Genomic DNA, 18,249 nt, shown 5'->3' with positions numbered 1-18,249 from the left:
TGGACTGTTTACCCGTTTTCTACCACTGGCCTCTGATCACACATTTCTGGAATATTTTGCCACTTGCAGCACAGCCTTAACAAAATCTGGCTGGCCATGTTTTCTTGCTGAATTTCATCCTTCAGGACTGAGTTCAAGGGTCACCTCCTTTCCCATTACCCTGGCCAGAGGTCCCGTCTGTCCTCTGAAGCCCTAAGCTCACTTACTCTGTGGAGGCTATGGCACCTATAACACGTCTTATCCCCCATAATTCAACCAAGGGACTATGGCCAGCATCCACCCCCCAAACAACTAGCATGGTGCTTAATGAAGGAACAGGAAGATACAAAGACCTTGACGGGAAGAGTGGCGTTGTCAAGTTCACTGGCTCAAGTTCACATGGAAGGGAATCTCCTGATGGGATCAGGAGCTGGTACTGGGCCAAAGGGCTGGTTTGGCCCCGGCCAGGGTGATACTCACTCTCCATCCTTTGCTACACGCCTGCCTGTTCCATGCTGAAGGAGACCTCGGGGTGCTTGTAGCTGAGCAGTATGTCTGTAATACATGTGGACGGGTAGCAAGAGGAGTTTAAATGCTGGCTGCCATCAGTCAGGTCTGGGTGCTCATGACCTCCAAGACTCTCCCCGCATTCTGCAAGACCAGAAGAAACATGGGAGATTTGCAGGGAGCGGGGTGGTAGGTGGGCAAGAGGTAGGCAGGGGTGGAAGAGAAGTCTGAACCTTCCGCAGCCTGACTCCCAGCCCTGAACTCTAGCTCAGAGCAGGCCCTCGGTCTGGCTAGTGACCGTGGCTGGGGGCCAGCCTCCTTCCTGTTGTCCCCAGTGTCTGTTCTGCCCTCTTCCTTTACAGTCTCCCGCCGTCAAGCACTGTCAGCTCCTGTGGTGTGGAGGACACCCTCGCGGCTGGCAGGCACTGACTCCTGGGCACGCTCTGTACTCAGGACACGGGCCTAAGCACTTCAAACTCCCCAAGCTAGTTAATGCTCACAGCACAGTCTAGGACAGGGGCTCTGTTGTTTCTGTCCCTTTACAGAGGAGGACCCTGGGGCTCAGAAAGGTTAAGCGCCTTAACCTGTGGAGCCGGTGAAGGACAGTCAGAATTTACTGCAGACCTGTCCACTCCCGAGCCTGGGCTTTATATCAACTATGATACCCTCCCTCTACTGGTTCTAAAGGGAGGCAGACATTGGGACACGGTGCCCTCTAATCAGAACCAGAAAAAGAGTTATTGAAGGAGCACCTTAACAAAGCATTGCAGACGGAAGCGTGATGCCCCTGCCCTCAGCCAGGAGGCGTGCTCCTTCACGCACGCACACTCGGTGGAAGAGAACTGGGGAAAGGTCGTATCCAGAGCCCCGTGGGGATGCTGTGGCTTGCCAGGGGCTGTTTATACAAGAGGGGAGTAGTCACTGGTGAAGATGAAAGGCGGGCCCCTCCAGGAACTTCTCCGGGGTGCCCCACGCATAACACCCCTCACCCTCATTCTCCCCATCCTGGAACTGCTGGCTCCCCATGAGCGAGGACTGACTGAGAACCGCATCTGACATCCGGGCAGAACTAAGTGCTTTCCCAGCCACGAGACTCATGCCAGGCAAGTTATCCAGCTGCACCTGCAGGAAACAGTTAGGAAAAGAAGTAAGGATATCAGAAAACGCGCCACTCTCAGGGACCCTTAGAGACAGCTGTGCCCTCCAAAAGAGCCCAGGCAACGGCCGGCCTCAAGCACCAGTCCCAAGCACTACCACCCAGACTGCCTTCCTCTGCAGGGCCAGCTAAAGGGGGACGCTGCAATGGTGACTGTGCGGGAAGCTGAGGCTGGGGGTGGGGGTAGGGTGAGAAGGGAGGGGCACGGTGAATCTCAGCTGGTGGTCAGATGCCCTTGACATCTACATGGCCCTCCAGTGCTAGGCTGCTGACCTATCTCATCACCACGAGTTTGTCTTAGGACCGCACTGTCAACAGCACTCCCTGCGAGGATGGGAATGTCCTGTGCCTGCCCCGTCCAATAGGAAGCCAGCAGCCACCAGGGCTACTGAGCCCTGAAATGTGACTCGTGTGACTACAGAACTCAGTTTTAAATTTTATTTTGTTTTAATTACATTTAAGATTGAAAAGCCACATGGGGTTGGTTGCTGCTGTATTAGACAGCGCTGCCTACGAGTCTGCCCTAAGGAAACAACGCTTTGCTGCGTGGATTAGCTCCCTTATCTGAATAAATTCAATGTAGCTGCCAGAAAACTAACCAAGAGCCTGAAGGCTCATTTGCTGGGGCCTGAGTTTAGACTGTCTGGGGAGAAGTTCAATAACTAAGACTAGAGGAAACAGATGGCAAACTGTTCTTGATTCCTCAGTCTCTAATGTGGAGTTCGGATTCTACGGAGATTCTCCTGGAGTTTAGGATTGCTTGTTACGGTGATTCAAAGAAATGCTCCCTTAGTGCCCAGAGGCGCTGGGCTCTGGCTGAGGAGAGTGAGAGTAGATGCTACCCCACATTCCTAAGTTCTGTTTTCAAGGATCCCACTTCCGAAAAGCAGGAGGGGGCCAACGTACATAAGCATCGTCACTGTTCTGGATCGTGTGGTGTCTCTGGAGGGTCCGGGGCCTGTGGTGTTCACTGACTGAGGGGTGTGCTGGGTACCCAAGTCCATTGTGATCTGGCAGCTCCATTGCTTGTCCTGGAGAACTTCTATCCATGCAGTTCCCTAGGACAGACTCTGAGGAGACAGAGCAAAATAGGGTCAGCAGACCTAGAGTTTCTCCCAACGCTGGCAACTCTCACCAAAGAAATGTCTCGCAAGGGACAGTGGGCAATGGTGAGGACCACATGTGCACTCTCCGCTAATCCCCAGCTGGCGGGTGGTGCTCAGAGGGGCCTGGACCAGCCTGCCAACCCTAAGTCTTACAGCAAAGCTGAGGCTCTCTCTTGCAGGGGTCATACCCTCAGGAGAAAAAAATCCCACATATCAGTGGTTGGCTGGATCACACTGAACCTTTTCTTTTTTTCTTCATTTCTCTGTTGATTTGACAGTGCTATGTTCCCACACCTAGATGCACAGAAGAATCATTCTTGGAGCTTTCAGGACCTCTGGCCTAGGAGGATGGCCTCCATCCTGTGGACGCCTCTCTCTCCTTCCTTGGCTTCCCCTCCGTACACCACCCAGTCCCCTCCTCTCCTCCTCTGACTGCTGCCCCCAGCTCCTTCCATGGCTCCTTCGCTCTAGACATTTCTATCCTTTTTTTTTTTCTTTAATTTTTATTTATTTATTTTATTTTTATTTTTGGCTGTGTTGGGTCTTTGTTGCTGTGCGCCGGCTTTCTCTAGTTGCAGAGAGCAGCTAGTGGGGGCTACTCTTCATTGTGGTGCGCGGGCTTCTTGCAGTGGCTTCTCTTGTTGCGGAGCATGGGCTCTAGGCACGCAGGCTCAGTAGTTGTGGCTCGTGGGCTCTAGAGCACAGGCTCAGTGGTTGTGGCGCACAGGCTTAGTTGCTCCGTGGCATGTAGGATCTTCCCAGACCAGGGCTCGAACCCGTGTCTCCTGCATTGGCAGGCGGATTCTTAACCACTGCGCCACCAGGGAAGTCCTTCCATTTCTATCCTTGACCGTCTCTCTCTCCCCACACTTACTTTGACAGTATCATTTATTTTCACGACTTCAACTACACTGCTTCTATATAGAGAATTACTGAAATGCTCTTTTAAGCTCCAGATCCAAAATTCTAACTATTTACTAGGTATCTTTCCCTGGATGGCTAACACTCAACATGCCCAATTCTAAACTCATCAGCTTCCCCCACAATCTCTTTCAGACATCCTGGTTTTGGTGCCTACTTTCCTATCTTCTGGGTATGAAGAGCTTGTGGAGTTCATATGGATTCCTTACTCTCGGTTCCACATCACCTTAAGTCAGAAGAATGTGCCCCTCCAATGTTGGTCACTTCAGTCTCTTTCTTACTAATCTCACTGCTTCCACTGAGGTAGTGTTACCTCTTGTTACACTAGTGTTACCTCCTGTTACCTCTTGCCTGGATCACTATAATAGCCTCCTAACCATCCCTCTAGCACTGCCCTACAAAGACTAACCTTTCTATAGGGGAGCCCAAACCCCTCATTTTCACAACACCGTCCCAGCCTCTCTTCCAATGAGTATGCCACACGACTCTCCTCTACATTCTAAGCTCTGGTCAAATGGGACCACGGACAGTTCAGTGCATTTTCTCTCACTGTTCTCTCTCTCTGGAAATGCTTGACTCTTTTACTTCCATTCCTGCCAATCCGAATCAACTCATCCTTCTAGGTCCAGCTCAAATATTATAATTTTTATGAAATTCTCCCTTTCAAACAGAAAGAGATCTTTCCTTTCTTTAAATGGCAGAAGACTTTATTGGACTCTGATTACTCTAATGTTATTCCTGGCACGATCTTCAGTTGCATACTTGTCTTAATTATTCATATTAAACTGCAAATTCTCTGAGGACAAGAATTGTATTTTATGCATGTTTGTGAGCCTTCACTATTCCAGAACATTGTCCTCTTCCCAGTGTTTAATAATAATCTCTTTAACTGATATTAATAAACACTCTCTTAATGTGGGTTAGCCACCTGTCAGAGTCATACAGCCCTGTGGACTGGATTTTGGAGAGAAAGAGGAATTCATGAAGACTGAGTATTTCTTCTTCTTGACCAAGGATGGTCAAGAAGAATACCAGGGCCACACCTAAATTGACAGGATCCTCCTGGTGGCACTTCTGGCTCCAGTCCTTAAGAGCCTAGAACTTCAACATACGTTTTCTTTGCTTGGTTGGTTTTTCTGGGTTAAAGCTCCCTGGCAACTATTGGGCTTATCTCCTGATGAACTGTACCTTAGCGAGACCAGGCTTTTAAACAAATTTTAATAGGAAATACAGTCCTAATGCTAACTGTACCATCCCAGTATCTATTTGAATAACGAAAGTAAAATGTGCTGCTTGAGTGATGGTTAAAGGGTTTCAGGTATCTATATTCAAATGATCTCCATAACCATCAAGGTGAGGCCTGGGTTCAGGGGCTGAGACAGGACGGGAAGGAAGGGGAACAAAGTGACATGCACGTTGCTGGTAATGCAAAACACTCTGGAGAAAAGTGAAAGGATGGGAGCTTCCAAACTACCAAAAATGAAGTCAAGTGAGAAATTTTTTGAAAGTTCTTTGAGCAAAGAGGTCAAAGGAAGAGCCAGGAGCCACCTCTTTTGCTATTGAAAGCTGAAAGCCAGCAGCGAGAGGAAGATAAAAGAAAGCCTATGCCAGGACTTGCTCTGTGGGATTAGGTCACCCATCCTACCCACCCAGCCCGATTCCTCTCAGTGGACATAGCTCACGTGCTGGCCGCAGGGCCAAACAAAAGCCACCGGCAGGAAGTGGTGCAAGGCTGCCTCTGTGGAGCGAGGGACTGGCTCTTGAGTCTGCTTTGACAGGAAGGAACACGAATAGCTGCTTCTTACTTTTCCGAAGTGTTTTCTAATGCCTATACTTTCTTCTTTGATAGCTAACCCCATCCACTCAATTCCTTGGGGCTCCTTTTTTCTGGACTATAGAGCTGGATGCAAATCTCATGAGCTGCACCTCCTTGCTCTCCCAAAGACAAACACGAGAGCTCTCCTGTTTAAAGATTTTTAAAGGATGATTATCAAACGTGAGGAAATGGCAAGGCTAACGGCATGTATAAGCCCTGGTTCTTTTTTTTAAATTTATGTATTTATTATTTTTATTTATGGCTGTGTTGGGTCTTCGTTTCTGTGCGAGGGCTCTCTCCAGTTGCAGCAAGCGGGGGCCACTCTTCATCGCGGTGCGCGGGCCTCTCTTGTTGCGGAGCACAGGCTCCAGACGCGCAGGCTCAGCAATTGTGGCTCACGGGCCCAGTCGCTCCGCGGCATGTGGGATCCTCCCAGACCAGGGCTCGAACCCGCGTCCCCTGCACTGGCAGGCAGACTCTCAACCACTGCGCCACCAGGGAAGCCCTAAGCCCTGGTTCTTGACATTTGGTTCCTTCCCACCTCTTCCAGAGGCCTCAATGTGTTTATCTGATATGTACGCTGAATCTCCCTCCCCCAACCCACCTCTCTTTTTTAAATCTATTTTTATTCCTGAGAATGGGGTTTCTCCAAACCCAAACACCCACCCTCCTTTTGGCCCTGCCTTTGGGAAGGTCCCATGGATTCTGTCCTCCTAGTCTGCTCTCTTCACAGCCTTTGGGTCTGGTGCCAACACACCTGAAAGTGCCACCAAGACAGAGCGAGCTATTGCTTGACAAATCACATGACGAGTCTTTCTGACTCCCCGGCCTAGAGCTCAGAAGCACTAGCTCTGGGGTCAGGAAGACCCGGGCTTGGATCCTGGCTTCACCAGGATTCCTGAGGTGGGGGATCCTGGGCAAGTTACCTGACTTCCCTGGGCCTCCGTCTCTTCATCTGTAAAATAGGACTTACGCCACAGGTGGGTGAAGGGCTTACTTGAGCTTGGTACTCTGTTATGAGCTCAGTAAAGACTCATACTCATTTCAGAGATGTTACTTCTGAGTGGTTGGGGCACAATGAACCAGTTGACAAAAACAAACAAGAAAATGATTTTATCACAGAATCCTACTTCCAGAATTATGGGGGCAGTTTACCCATAGGTAAGTGAATAAGTGAGTCACTGAAACTTTAATTTCCAGGAAAGAAGCCTCTGGTTTAGAAGCGACAAATGGAAGTTAAAAACTAGACGAAAGGGAGTTCCCTGGCGGTCCAGTGGTTAAGACTCGGCGCTCTCACTGCTAGGGCCCAGGTTCAATCCCTGGTAGGGGAACAAAGATCCTACAAGCCTCGAGGCACAGCCGAAAAAACAAAACAAAACAAAACCAAAATCAAACAAACAAAAAAACTAGACGAAAAAGAAGCCTATTAAGGACTTCCCTGGTGGCACAGTGGTTAAGAATCCACCTGCCAATGCAAGGGACACCGGTTTGAGCCCTAGTTCGGGAAGATCCCACATGCCGCGAAACAACTTAGCCTGTGTGCCACAGCTACTGAGCCTGTGCTCTACAGCCCGCGAGCCACAACTACTGAGCCTGCGCGCCTACAGCCCGCGCTCTGCAACAAGAGAAGCCACCACAATGAGAAGCCCGCGCACCGCAACGAAGAGTAGCCCCCGCTGGCCACAACTAGAGAAAGCCTGCGTGCAGCAACAAAGACACAACACAGCCAAAAAAAAAAAAGCCTATTAATAGGAGTTGGGTAACAAACCAGGGCTCTGTCTGTTCAAATTTCAATATAACTCACAGGTTGAAGATCTGGAAGGGCTGGCATCTTTTGCTTGGAAGGGGTAGAATGGGAGGCAAGGAGGCATAAAAGAATATGACTAGGAATTCAGGAAACTTGAAGTCAGGTTCCAACTCCATCACAAACAGTGTATGAACTTGAATAAGTCATTTAATCTCTCCTAACCTCAGTTTCCCTATCTGAAAAATGAGGGCTGTTTGGGGGCTCAACAGCTAACACATGTGTAAGGGCCTTTAATAAACTGTAAAGGACTACACAAGAAAAGTATTATTTTTAGTAAGAATGTTGAGTCCTGTGTTTAGAAGTCCCCTGTGACACTCTATAGGTGAGACCCTTGACCAGTTTGGCAGCTGGGTGGGGGGGGGGGATTGGGGGCATGTGTGTAAACAGACCAACCCACTGGCCAAGGAACGGGAAATTCAGGCTCAAATCTTTGGCATTCTTTATGCCAATTCAGCAGCTGGAGGAACTATCAAGCTCACCACAGGATATATAAATAATGCGGAAAGAGGATTGCTGGGAGCAGAATTCTTGGGTATTTTCCCAAGTAAAGCTGAGACAGTACAGGGGGAAGGATGACCATCTGATCACGCAAGGGGAAAAAATACACAAACGGACACAAAGCACAGCACCCACCTACCCAGGGAACCTCGGGGCAGCTTGCACAACTCTCTATTGAATCTGTCAATGTTGACTCATCCTTACTCATTTACTGGGTTTTAAGAGAAAATGAGAGAAATGACATGTTGTGCATATCCCTCCTAAAGGTTCCGAGGGGTAAACCCTCCCGGTCTGTCATCGTTTGACTCCTCTGTGAGGCCTGAAGTCCACCAATGCTGCTGAAGCTGAGTGGGTTCCGAGTAGAGGATGTGGTTTTCTCTGTGAGTTCAAGCTGGTAATCTCACTGTGTAAACGGGTTATGCTATCATATTTATTTGCAAAGTAAAAAAAAAAAAAAAAATCAAGTGTATGTAATACTACAGAGGGAAGATAAACCTTACTTCTACTTCTGGCGTGGCAGACGGGAGATTACAGGCAGCGTGGGGCATGTCTAGCCCTGAAACTTCCACACCTTACAAACAGACCTTTGGCACGTTGCCTGCTCAGCACTCTGGCTGCGCCTGGCCTCGCACTGATTGGTGGCACACGGCTGTAAAAGAAATAGGTAAGCATGGCCGCTGATAACGATAGCATGTAATTTTCCTTGACTAACACCAGCAATCCCTGATAATCTACCCTTAAGAAATTTTAGAAAGATGCCAGTAGCTCTGCTCGTTATAATTATACCTCTTACAGAACTCATTACGTAGCGCTTCATTTAAGTCTCTTTATGAGCTTGTCTCTCCCGACCCCCAGCCCCCAGTACAAGCTCCCTGAGGGCAGGTTCTCCACCTTTTCATCCCTGCATTCCCCACTGGACCTAGAATACAGTCTTGTGTGATCTAGTCATTCAATAAATTTCGCTGAATTCGCTCTATCACAGAAGTAACACATGAAGTGTTTGGGGGCCCGTGTGTAACTACGAGCAAGCAGCAGGCGTCCCCCCACAAAGACATAAACAAGGACGAGCTGCACCCACGTGCCTGCAGGGTGGTGGGCGGAGCACATCACAACCCTTTCTTGGCAGAAGGAAGGGCAAATTATCGGATGATTCTTTGGCGGTTGTAAAACTCTGAGCTCTCATGTTTTTAAAAGAGTAGAATCACGTCAGGTTAAAGCAGGAAGAGATTGTGGAGCCTAGTTTCTCCTGTAAAAGGGATCGTAAGACATACGCCCAAGTTGGCTGTGAACAATAAATGAGTAACTGGCTGGAGGGCACCAAGCCCAGAGCAGACCAACTGCAAACACCTTCTCGGAGGGGGCATCTAGCTAACATCCCTCACGACGCAGATGAAGACAGGGAGGTGCGGTTAGGTGCCGGGGTGGTCACAGGTTTAAGGTAAGGACAATGGGGACACTTCAGGATAAGAAGAAGTTTTAAACACACATAGGTACATCCCCAGAGGGATTGTAACTCTTAACTCTGGAGTGGCTTTGGGCTTCCCTGGGCTACTTCTTCTCTATTGCAGTATTTTACTATACTGGATTCTAAACTCACAGGGTAATAAACTTGGGGCTTTATTTGTTAAAGATAATTGTACATATGGTTCCAAAAGTCTCAAAATAGAAGTCGAAAGAGGTTAGAAAGAGGCAAGGTGAATAGTATTGAAGAAAAGGCATACGCCGTAGCTAAGTTGAAGAGTGAGCTGAGAGTAAACTGGGCAGAGACGGGAAGGATCATCTCTACCGTACACTGGCAAGCAGGGCAGGAGCTCAGACTAGGGCTTCTAGAAAAGCTCGCATCCAAGGTCAGGAAAAGAAGATTTAAGAATAAAGAGGGCTTTGGGGGGAAGCAAAACTGATCATGAGGCAACAAGGACAGGGTAGTTTTGAGCTGAAACCTTTAGGGGTGTACTTATGGCTTGACTCTTCCAGAAACCAGAAAGGATGCTTGCGGAGAATGATGGCGGCGATGGCGGCGGATGGAAGAAAGCAGGGGGAAGGAAGAGGGAGAAGTAATCGTAGTCACTCAGCTTGGGGAAGAGGTGGGAGGGACTCGTCAGAAGAATCCTGACTGAAGTTTAGGTCTGAAGTGGAGTGAAGTGATTTAAAGCCGCGGGGAGCCGCTGGAGGCAGATCATCCTCTGGATTTCAGGAAACCTTGGCCCTTAGCTTCTATTAACTCCTTCACATAGACTAGACTTCACACCGACCAAGGCAGCTTGCTTCCCCCCAAAAACGTCCCTGAGACACTCCCACCCGCTGGTCTTTCCTCATGCTTCTCCCCTAAATCCAAACGGCAAAATCCTTTCCATCCACCAAGACCCAACTCAAATGTCACCTGCTGCGGGAAACCTGCCCCTGCTCCGACTGAGAACTGGCCTGTCCCTCCCCTGGTCTCCCACAGCACTTGGACCAGCCACGTCCTGCCTTCCTGCAGGCACCAGATAGACCTGCAAGCCCGCCGAAAGGGGGTTCCTCTGACAATCAGGGGACACAGGTGAATTCAAGCCCCCTGGTCTTCCTGTACATAGGAGTCACACAGGAGGGAAAAGTGAAGGGAATTCAGAGAGGGTATTTTTGAAGAAAAATATTTCAAAAGGTTACTTTCACACATGGTAATCCAGGGTGCGGGCGGGGAGTGTGCACTGTGTGCTCGCTCGCTCGTGCCCCGAGCCTTGCACACCCAGCGTGTGCTCAGCGAGTATCTGCTGGCGTGAAGTGAGTAGCTCTCCTGAGCGGTGGGCCCTGGGGGCAAATCACTTAACCTGGGCCTCAGGTGCCTCACTGGTAAAATGGAGACAGTAAGATTTGTCAGGATTAGACAAGTTCATACGTGAACAGCATCTGGCGTCTGGCACGTGGAAAGCACTACGAAGTGTCAGCTTTTCTCCTTTTCTGGTGAAAGCTGTCATTCGCACAGGAAGCTTTCCCACAGCATCCCTGATGCCGTCAAGCTGCCTCTGCTAGAACACTCCCAGCCACAGGAAGCTCCCAGGCTGCTGAGCAGCCTATTCTGGAAAGTTCTCAGGAAGGTCTTCCCCAGGGGACTGAAATCTGCTGCAACTTCTATCCCGATCTTGATTCTGCCCCATAATATGAGCCCATACCTTTTCCATCTGACAGGTATGATAGCTCTCCTGAGTTTTTTTCCCCCAAGCCTAAACATCCCCAAGTCTGTCAGCCAATCCACATACGGCCTGGCTCCGAAACCCCCCACCGTCCTATGTCTGCCTAAAAACGCAGCAGCGGCAGGCGGACACGATACATCTGACTGGTGCAGACCTCAAACTGGACGGCACCCACCTGCTCAAAAGCCCAGGATTTAACTGGAGTTTTAGGGAACCACATCCCTATCAGTGCTTAATGAGCACAACCTGAATGCACCAGGTCCTCTGCACATAAACTGATTTAGAGCCGGGTCTTCCATCCTGCTCTGTGCCAGCGGACCCAGTTCCCCCAGGAGTTGAGTTTTGTGTGCTGACTTTAAAAGGACAGGGCAGGAGAGGCAGGCAGCTTCAAGAAGGGGAGGATGGGAGAAGTGCCCAGCTTCGGGGTTGTATATTTCATTTTCAATGCCCAGCTTCGGGGTTGTATATTTCATTGTATATTTCATAGATCTCCTTTTCAAGATCTACCATGATGGGAGGGATGTCAGTCCAGATTTCGAGTAGGGTGAATGCCATGACACGAGTGGAACAATGTCTTCTGAGTATAAGTTACTGACAGTAATCCCAATCTCCTCCCAAATGAAAATGAATGTACTCACTAATTATACAGTGATACTAAATGAAATGGCATGGGGTCCCTTATGATGCTGTAATATTCTGTGTTTAGCTTATTAACAAAGTGATCAGAGTAATAATAATACCTCAAATTATTTACATCATACATTCAGATGATCAAGTGTGCCTCTCTCTCCCTCTCTCTGTGTCACACACACAAACATTATGTATAAACATAAAACATACGTGTATGCTTTAATCTTCACAAATACTCTGCAAAGGACCGTTATTCCTCCTGCTCTTTTTCACAGATGAGGAAATAAGAACCTGAGGTTTAAGTGACAAGGTCACTGCATTCGTAACACAGGCGTGTCCAGGACTGAGGGGCCCTGACTCTTAGTTCAACACTATTTACACTAAATCCTATCTCCTTAGCACCGACTGACTTTTATTCTACCGCAGAGGTTAAAGCTAGCTATTTTGATGACAGCCGAGAAACTCTGGATTCTAAGGAACCACGGTATGAATATGGGAAACAGGTAATATACCTTACTGACTGCACTATCTATATGTCAATTGTCTATCACTCTCTTTTAAGTTTGAAAACAGATCCCCTTCCCCACCAAATACCCACTTCCTACGTGCTTCTCCCCTAAAAGGTGCTGAAGGTCTTCTCAGGAATTCTTTTTTTCTTAGGAACCCAGAGTACTAGCTGAAAAAAGGTAATACTGCTGAGTTAACTGAATGAGGGCAGACTGGCCCGGGACTGGACTTTGCAGGGCTCTTACCTCGGCTGGACACCTTATTTCTATTGAACGCAGCAGCTGGCTGTCGGTACGGATGTATCCCCAACTCCTGTACATGACTCACGGTTCCTAGTAAAGACTCAGGGTCCCCGGGTCCGCCAGTACTCATGAGCAGGGGGCCGTCGTGGCAACCTTTGGTCAACGTGTTCACGTTCTTCCTGTCCGGAAAGCCATCCTTGGCCCCCTCACACGAGCACTCCTCCTCCATGCTCTCCGAGTGCACGAGCGCCGGCTGGTGAGCGTAACCGTGGGTCGGGGTGGGGGAGGAAACCTGCGAGATACATTCTTGCGCCCTGATTTGCAGAAGATGCTGGGGGCTGGTGTGGTGGTGGTGGTAAGAGTCAGCGTTTTGATACGGTAAAGCCTGGCGCTCTGTCATGCTCTGTCCCCCGAGGCCGGGAGCCAGACTCCCTGCGTCCCCCTGGTTCATATGCCTGAACAGTTCTTGGTACTCTTGCTGCTGCTGCTGCTGCCGCTGCTGCCTCTTGATGAGCTGCGCAAACTCTGCCGGGGGCAGCCGGATGTCCGAGTGGCCGGTGAGCGAGTGCCGGGGGGAGAGCAGTCCTTGGAGGATGTGGGGGACCTGCTGGTGTCGTGCGTAGTCCGGCGGCGTCGGGGACAGCAGGGCCTGCTGCAGCGCCGACGCGGTATAGTGCGGTGGCTGCTGATGAGCGCTGGGAGGGAAGGTGGGGAACTGGTCAAGTGGAGGGACTTTCAGGGCTTGGGTGGGAGGTAACCCCACTCCTGCTGAAGGGCTGTAGCTGCTGGGGGAACCCCGGGACTGGTCCGACAACAGATGGGGGTGTAAATGCGCCTGGTCGTAGTTAGCAGGGGAGAACCGAGTCACGTTCACGCTGCAGACACAAAAGGGAGGGAGTACCAGGCATCCGTGTGACAAGCGTGCTAGACTCCCCAGGGGAACAGCTACCACGCTTCCTCAGTGGGGAGCCCCCGCTGGCACAGAGGACCGCGGTGGACGGGGCGGGGAAGATGGGGATGCATGCGTCATCCCCACCCGTCCCCTCTGGCTGTAGGTAGCAACATCACTTGAACTATTAAGATGTACCCATCTCTTAGAATATGGGTGACAGAGAAAGAAACAATCCTAAAAGAACAGACAAGGGGCAATGGCATTTTTACCAACTCCTCTAATTGGCCGCTTTCTTCTTTGCAGACATATAGTAAGGTAGCTTTGTCCTTTTCTTCCTCTGTCTCATTAGCATTTTGATCCTGGGTCAATATATAGATTTCAAGTCCGTCCCAAACCTACCACCCCAATTTTAATAAGGCTGAAATGAGCACAGCCCAGCCAGAACCCTTCTCCTTTCCTCCTCCCCTCTCGCCCTGCTAAGGGGCTTCCTCCCACCTAGGCCACCTGGAGAGACGGCTGGGTGACTCTGGGCCGGCTTACCTGTGGGCCTCCGCACTGTCGGCGCTCAGCTGCTTGGACAAGGGCCGGTGCCCATAGCTGAAGGCGGCCATCAGGTTGGTCCGGTGCTGCATCTGAACCTGACTGGCGCTGGGGCTGATGGAGACGCCCCGGCCAGCAGAGCCTGCAGCTGTCCCGGGCATGCTGCTGAGCATGTCAACAGGCTCCTGGACTTGGATGGTCACCTGCTGTGACTGGGGAGGCTGCTGTATGCCCAAGCAGGTTAGTGCCACATTGGGAGGAGGGGAACAGTTCTCAGGCTGCTGCTGGAAGACTGCACTGCGGGAGGGGAAGCCTTGAAACTGGGAGGGAGATGCAGCACCTGGAGAGAAAGGAACCTCAGAATGACCAAATGCCCGGGTTACCAGCTGGCCGGAAGTCATGGGAGCCAGTGAGGACGCTTAACCTGCATACCACCCAGAGCAGTGCTTCTCCAACTCCAGGGTGCCGAAGGCTCCTCTAGAGGACTCGAGAAAACACAGGCTGTCCTGGGCCCGACCCATGGAATGCTGATTCAGTAATTTGTCATTCCAGGAATTTGTCATTCCACTAAGTTGCCCGAAAGCTGGTCTGTAGATTGTTCTTTGAGTAGCTCTGACCCAGGGCAGTGCTTCTCAAACTCTAATGCACATACAAACGGCCCGGGGATCTTGCTAAGATGTAGGTTCTGATTCAGCGGGTCTGCGATGAGATCTGAGATTCGACTCTTCCCGCCGATGTTGTTCGTCGGGGACCCCACTTTGGGTAGGAAGGGAGGGCCTAGAGAGCAATTCAAACTCTCCAGGGGATCTAGATTGGGTGGCGTTACTTAAGAGACCCTCAGTTTTTGGAATACTGAACGCTCAGAGTGCTGGTCTCTGAAGGCCCACACAGACTAGGGCACACTCAACTTCACCTTCACCTAAACACCCACAAGCGAGAAGCCACGTGCCCAGTGGATCACCAAACCCAGGCATGACAGGAGAGAAGGTTCTGGTAGTCGCCTTTCATTTGGTAGAGTTGGAGGGGGTTTTATGAAAAATATTATTAACAGTCAACCTTTACTGAGACCTATTTTGTTCCAGAGACTATTTCAAGTATTTAACATATATATTTATTAGGTAAATAGTATTAGTATCCCTATTTCACCTTTGAGCAAGCTGAGGTGCCCAGAAGTTAAGTAACTTGCCTGAGGTCTCACAGCTAAGGAGCTGGTAGAAGAGGTCAAACCAAGGCAGACTCCCTTGAACACTACGTCATGCTGCCACCCGAATCGATGGCTTGAGGCACGCAAGGCTAGGCCTCACTTCTCCCCGCGGTGCACCACGGTTGGGCATAAACCTCTCCACTCACCGTGAGGCTGGATCATGGTGCCGCTCATGGGGGGAGGGCTGTTACTGGGTTGTCTGAAGAGGTGGTTGTTGGGGTGGCTGGGAGGAGGGCTTGAAGGCTGAATCCTTAACCTTAAAAACAAACAGAACCAGATGAGCAAACGCACTTCCTGAGGTGGCAGTGTGACCTTGCAGTTAGTTTCAGCCATTCGACACACAGGCGGAAACTACATTTTTTGGTTTTGGTAAGACTCCAGGCTAGACAGACATGCACAGACCGCCCACCACAGTCTACTTAGAGCCATTCACATCTTATTTCCCCAGATTTCCCAAGGAGGCAGCAGTCACTGTGGGCCTCCGTCTGGCCTCCTCTATTACTGGCGTCAGGTTACTTTGTTCACGGGGCTAAGAAAATGAAGCGGCACAGGAGGTCAGGATTTTAGGGGCCCGCTAAAATTGACCCTGGTCTCCCTGCTTTTCAAGTGGGTTCTTCCAAGAGGAACGTTAGAGTCAGTCAGCATCGCCCATGAGAGTCAGGCCAACAGCTTAGGCATGAAACAACATGCTTCATTACCTCTGGAGCTGGTGGGTGAGGAGGGCGGGCTGATTCTCACACGCAGCCTGAAGGGGTGGAGAAGGCTGAGGAGGACAGATAGAATCCTAAAACAAATTCAGGAAAGGAGAAAAAACACTCGTGAGCTCGAAGATTAACAAGACCCGTTCTCAGGAAGGGAAGAAGCTCTCTGTGGCTGAGATTCACGCTACTGTTGGTCATCGAAAGGTTTGATTACCTTTACTCAACCATGGCAACCACGCATATAACTCAGCTCCTCTTTGCCCTGCGTGATCTCCTCCGAAACTCACAGGCCAATCAGCCTGGAAGCAAACTGCAAAGAAGCTGGAGAAAGCAAAGAGGGAAGGCCTACTTGAATCTGCTGCTGGAGAATCTGGTGGTGCTGCTCTTGCTGGTACAGCATGTGCTGCTGCTGCGTCTTCTCCAGGGCTCTTTCATCAATCTGCCCCCCGTACATCTTCTGCAGCTGCTCACACTCCTGAAGGGAAAGCAGTGAATACAGATGGGATGCAGCCGGGCCCGCGCCACGCAGGCGTGTCAGCAGATGCAGACCTGCCCCCAGGTCTCACGGGCGGAAGGAGCCACACAGGAGAACAGTGTCCTGGAGGAGCAACTAACCCATTTACGTAGCCATTGGTGTACGAAATACATTCACGCTCTATTCTGGCTGAACAAAGGGAAAACTCCAAGATGGCCTGCGTACAAGCAAAGGTTCCAGCGTGAAATCTGTGTACAAAGCACATGCCACTCGAAGCTTGGTCGTCAGGAAGGCAGAAAGGAAGCCGGCCCTTTCTAAAGCCTGGGGGTGCGCTTCCTTCCTCTGGGAGCGCCATTCCATACCAACCGGAGAGTATGCCAGGTGGTAAGAATGCAGAGCAAGCTCCAGCAAGACCCAGGGCCCATAAATCATGAGAGGAATGCCAGGGTTGCTTCGAAGGACATTCCCTGGGGCCCCCCACCGAAACACAAGCCCAGAAATTGCTCTCTAATGAACTACAGAGACAAGAGGAAAATGTAGTCCCTTCCTGGGGAAAGCTGGACATAACAAGAAGTAAGGAGAGTGTCGGGAAGCTATTTGCTTTGGAACCTCTAAAACTTCAGTGCTGCTGACATGAAGGGGGTAGGAAGTTTAACACCCGGGTCCTCCTGCAATACTGCTCTCTGTCACCCATGCTTCGCCAGAGAGGCCTGCCCTCTCTTCCATTACCTGCTGCAACTGTTTGATGCTGCTGTTGTTGCCCATTTTTTCCAGGTGAGCTTTGAAGGCCTGGATGCTTGCAGCCCCATCAGAGAACCGGCGCACAGGGGAGAAACGCTCCGTAGGGAGGTGCAGGGTGTTGGAGTCCTTGTAGGTAGAGCTGAATACATGGGAAGAGAAGGTTAGGGGCTAGGACTCAGGGGTTTTGACCAAATCACCTAGGGACACTGTTCCAGATGAACACAAAGCTGGCGGGCTGCACGTGCAGCCCTGCACATTACGCCACTTCCACGTCATCTCCAGAGGCCGGTCGTTTCCCTAGCCTGCTTCCCTTAAGAGGCCTCCAAGTGACCGTCTTCCATTTCCACTTACCTTGAGTTGGCTTAATATCCAAGCCCGGTAAGGTCCTGGGATCAAATACATCCAATTCTTACAAATACACTGGGTCAGAGAGAAGAGCTTCACAGTATCCCTCAGGCCCAGCTGTATAGGAACTCCTGCTTTTATAATCATGTCTCTATCTAGTGCCTTTAGAAACCTAGAGCAAACCTACCCGTTTGACCCGAAGTTTTCCCTGAGCAGCATTCTCCGTACGATGGACCAGAGGGAAACTACAGTCAACTGTGGGGTCAAAGGTCTGGCCTGGAATTCACAGGTTTTGTGCTAGAAAACGGAGGGTGGAGGTTAAAGTGGGGAAAATGGGGACTTGTGATCCCCAGATGGAGACAGCCCATTCTTAAGGAATGTGGGCCTCAAGATCCTGCACGTACCTGGTCAACGCAAATAAGGTTACCTGCTGTGAAAGTTAACTTCTCAGGGCAGTGGCACCCTCCCAACCTGCTAATGAAAGAGGAATCATGTGGATTACCTTCAAAATGACCCACTGCTCAATCAGAACACAGCCAGTGACTTACAGAAAGAAAGAACAAGCTATCAATGATAAGGAATGCCTAAGACAGCATCAGAGTTAGAAGCTAACACCTATACTTATTACCTAATCAGAAAGAGATGTTTATGGGTTGAGGTAAGCAGACAAAAGACTGCCAAGGCAGCATTCCAGCAGCTGATGGAAAGGATCAGGATTTCATGTCGAGGGCAGAGATGACATCACACTGAGCTATGGGTGACATGATGTACCACCTTGCCAGTCACTCATTCTGGACTGAAGCAGAACCAAGGCTAAGGAAGAGGGTTAACAAGCGAGTTCAAACGCAGCAGACAGGGAGGGACTAGGAGGGTCTGGTGACTGTGCAGAGGGGTCAAGAGAGTTCTGGCAGCAGGTGAAAGCCCTTTACCCTCTCTTCTCTAACGATGGCTCCTGTTTCAGACTCTACCTGAAGCCGAACAGTAGGGAGCTGATGAAACGAACACGAACATG

The 18,249-nt window shown here is 50.2% G+C and overlaps 1 protein-coding gene across 4 annotated transcripts in view; it reads right to left on the bottom strand.

Moving 5' to 3' along the window:
- Window positions 1-18,249, bottom strand: part of SIK3 (SIK family kinase 3) — a 247,800-nt gene that overhangs the window by 2,447 nt on the left and 227,104 nt on the right. For 2 of the 4 annotated variants that reach the window (XM_059930341.1, XM_059930342.1), the window contains 9 exons: window positions 16,881-17,031; window positions 16,026-16,151; window positions 15,674-15,759; window positions 15,122-15,231; window positions 13,772-14,111; window positions 12,343-13,214; window positions 2,549-2,712; window positions 1,476-1,608; window positions 460-630 (listed from right to left, as the gene is read on the bottom strand). In XM_059930341.1, coding sequence (XP_059786324.1) covers window positions 473-630; window positions 1,476-1,608; window positions 2,549-2,712; window positions 12,343-13,214; window positions 13,772-14,111; window positions 15,122-15,231; window positions 15,674-15,759; window positions 16,026-16,151; window positions 16,881-17,031 — 2,140 coding nt within the window. In that variant the 3' untranslated portion in view covers window positions 460-472. The remainder of the gene's footprint in view (window positions 1-459; window positions 631-1,475; window positions 1,609-2,548; window positions 2,713-12,342; window positions 13,215-13,771; window positions 14,112-15,121; window positions 15,232-15,673; window positions 15,760-16,025; window positions 16,152-16,880; window positions 17,032-18,249) is intronic. The other 2 variants (XM_059930343.1, XM_059930345.1) reach the window with 1 other exon arrangement.

Source organism: Balaenoptera ricei, chromosome 8, assembly GCF_028023285.1.
Source record: "Balaenoptera ricei isolate mBalRic1 chromosome 8, mBalRic1.hap2, whole genome shotgun sequence".
Taxonomy (NCBI): Eukaryota; Metazoa; Chordata; class Mammalia; order Artiodactyla; family Balaenopteridae; genus Balaenoptera; species Balaenoptera ricei.
This window is presented reverse-complemented; position numbering and strand designations above follow the sequence as displayed.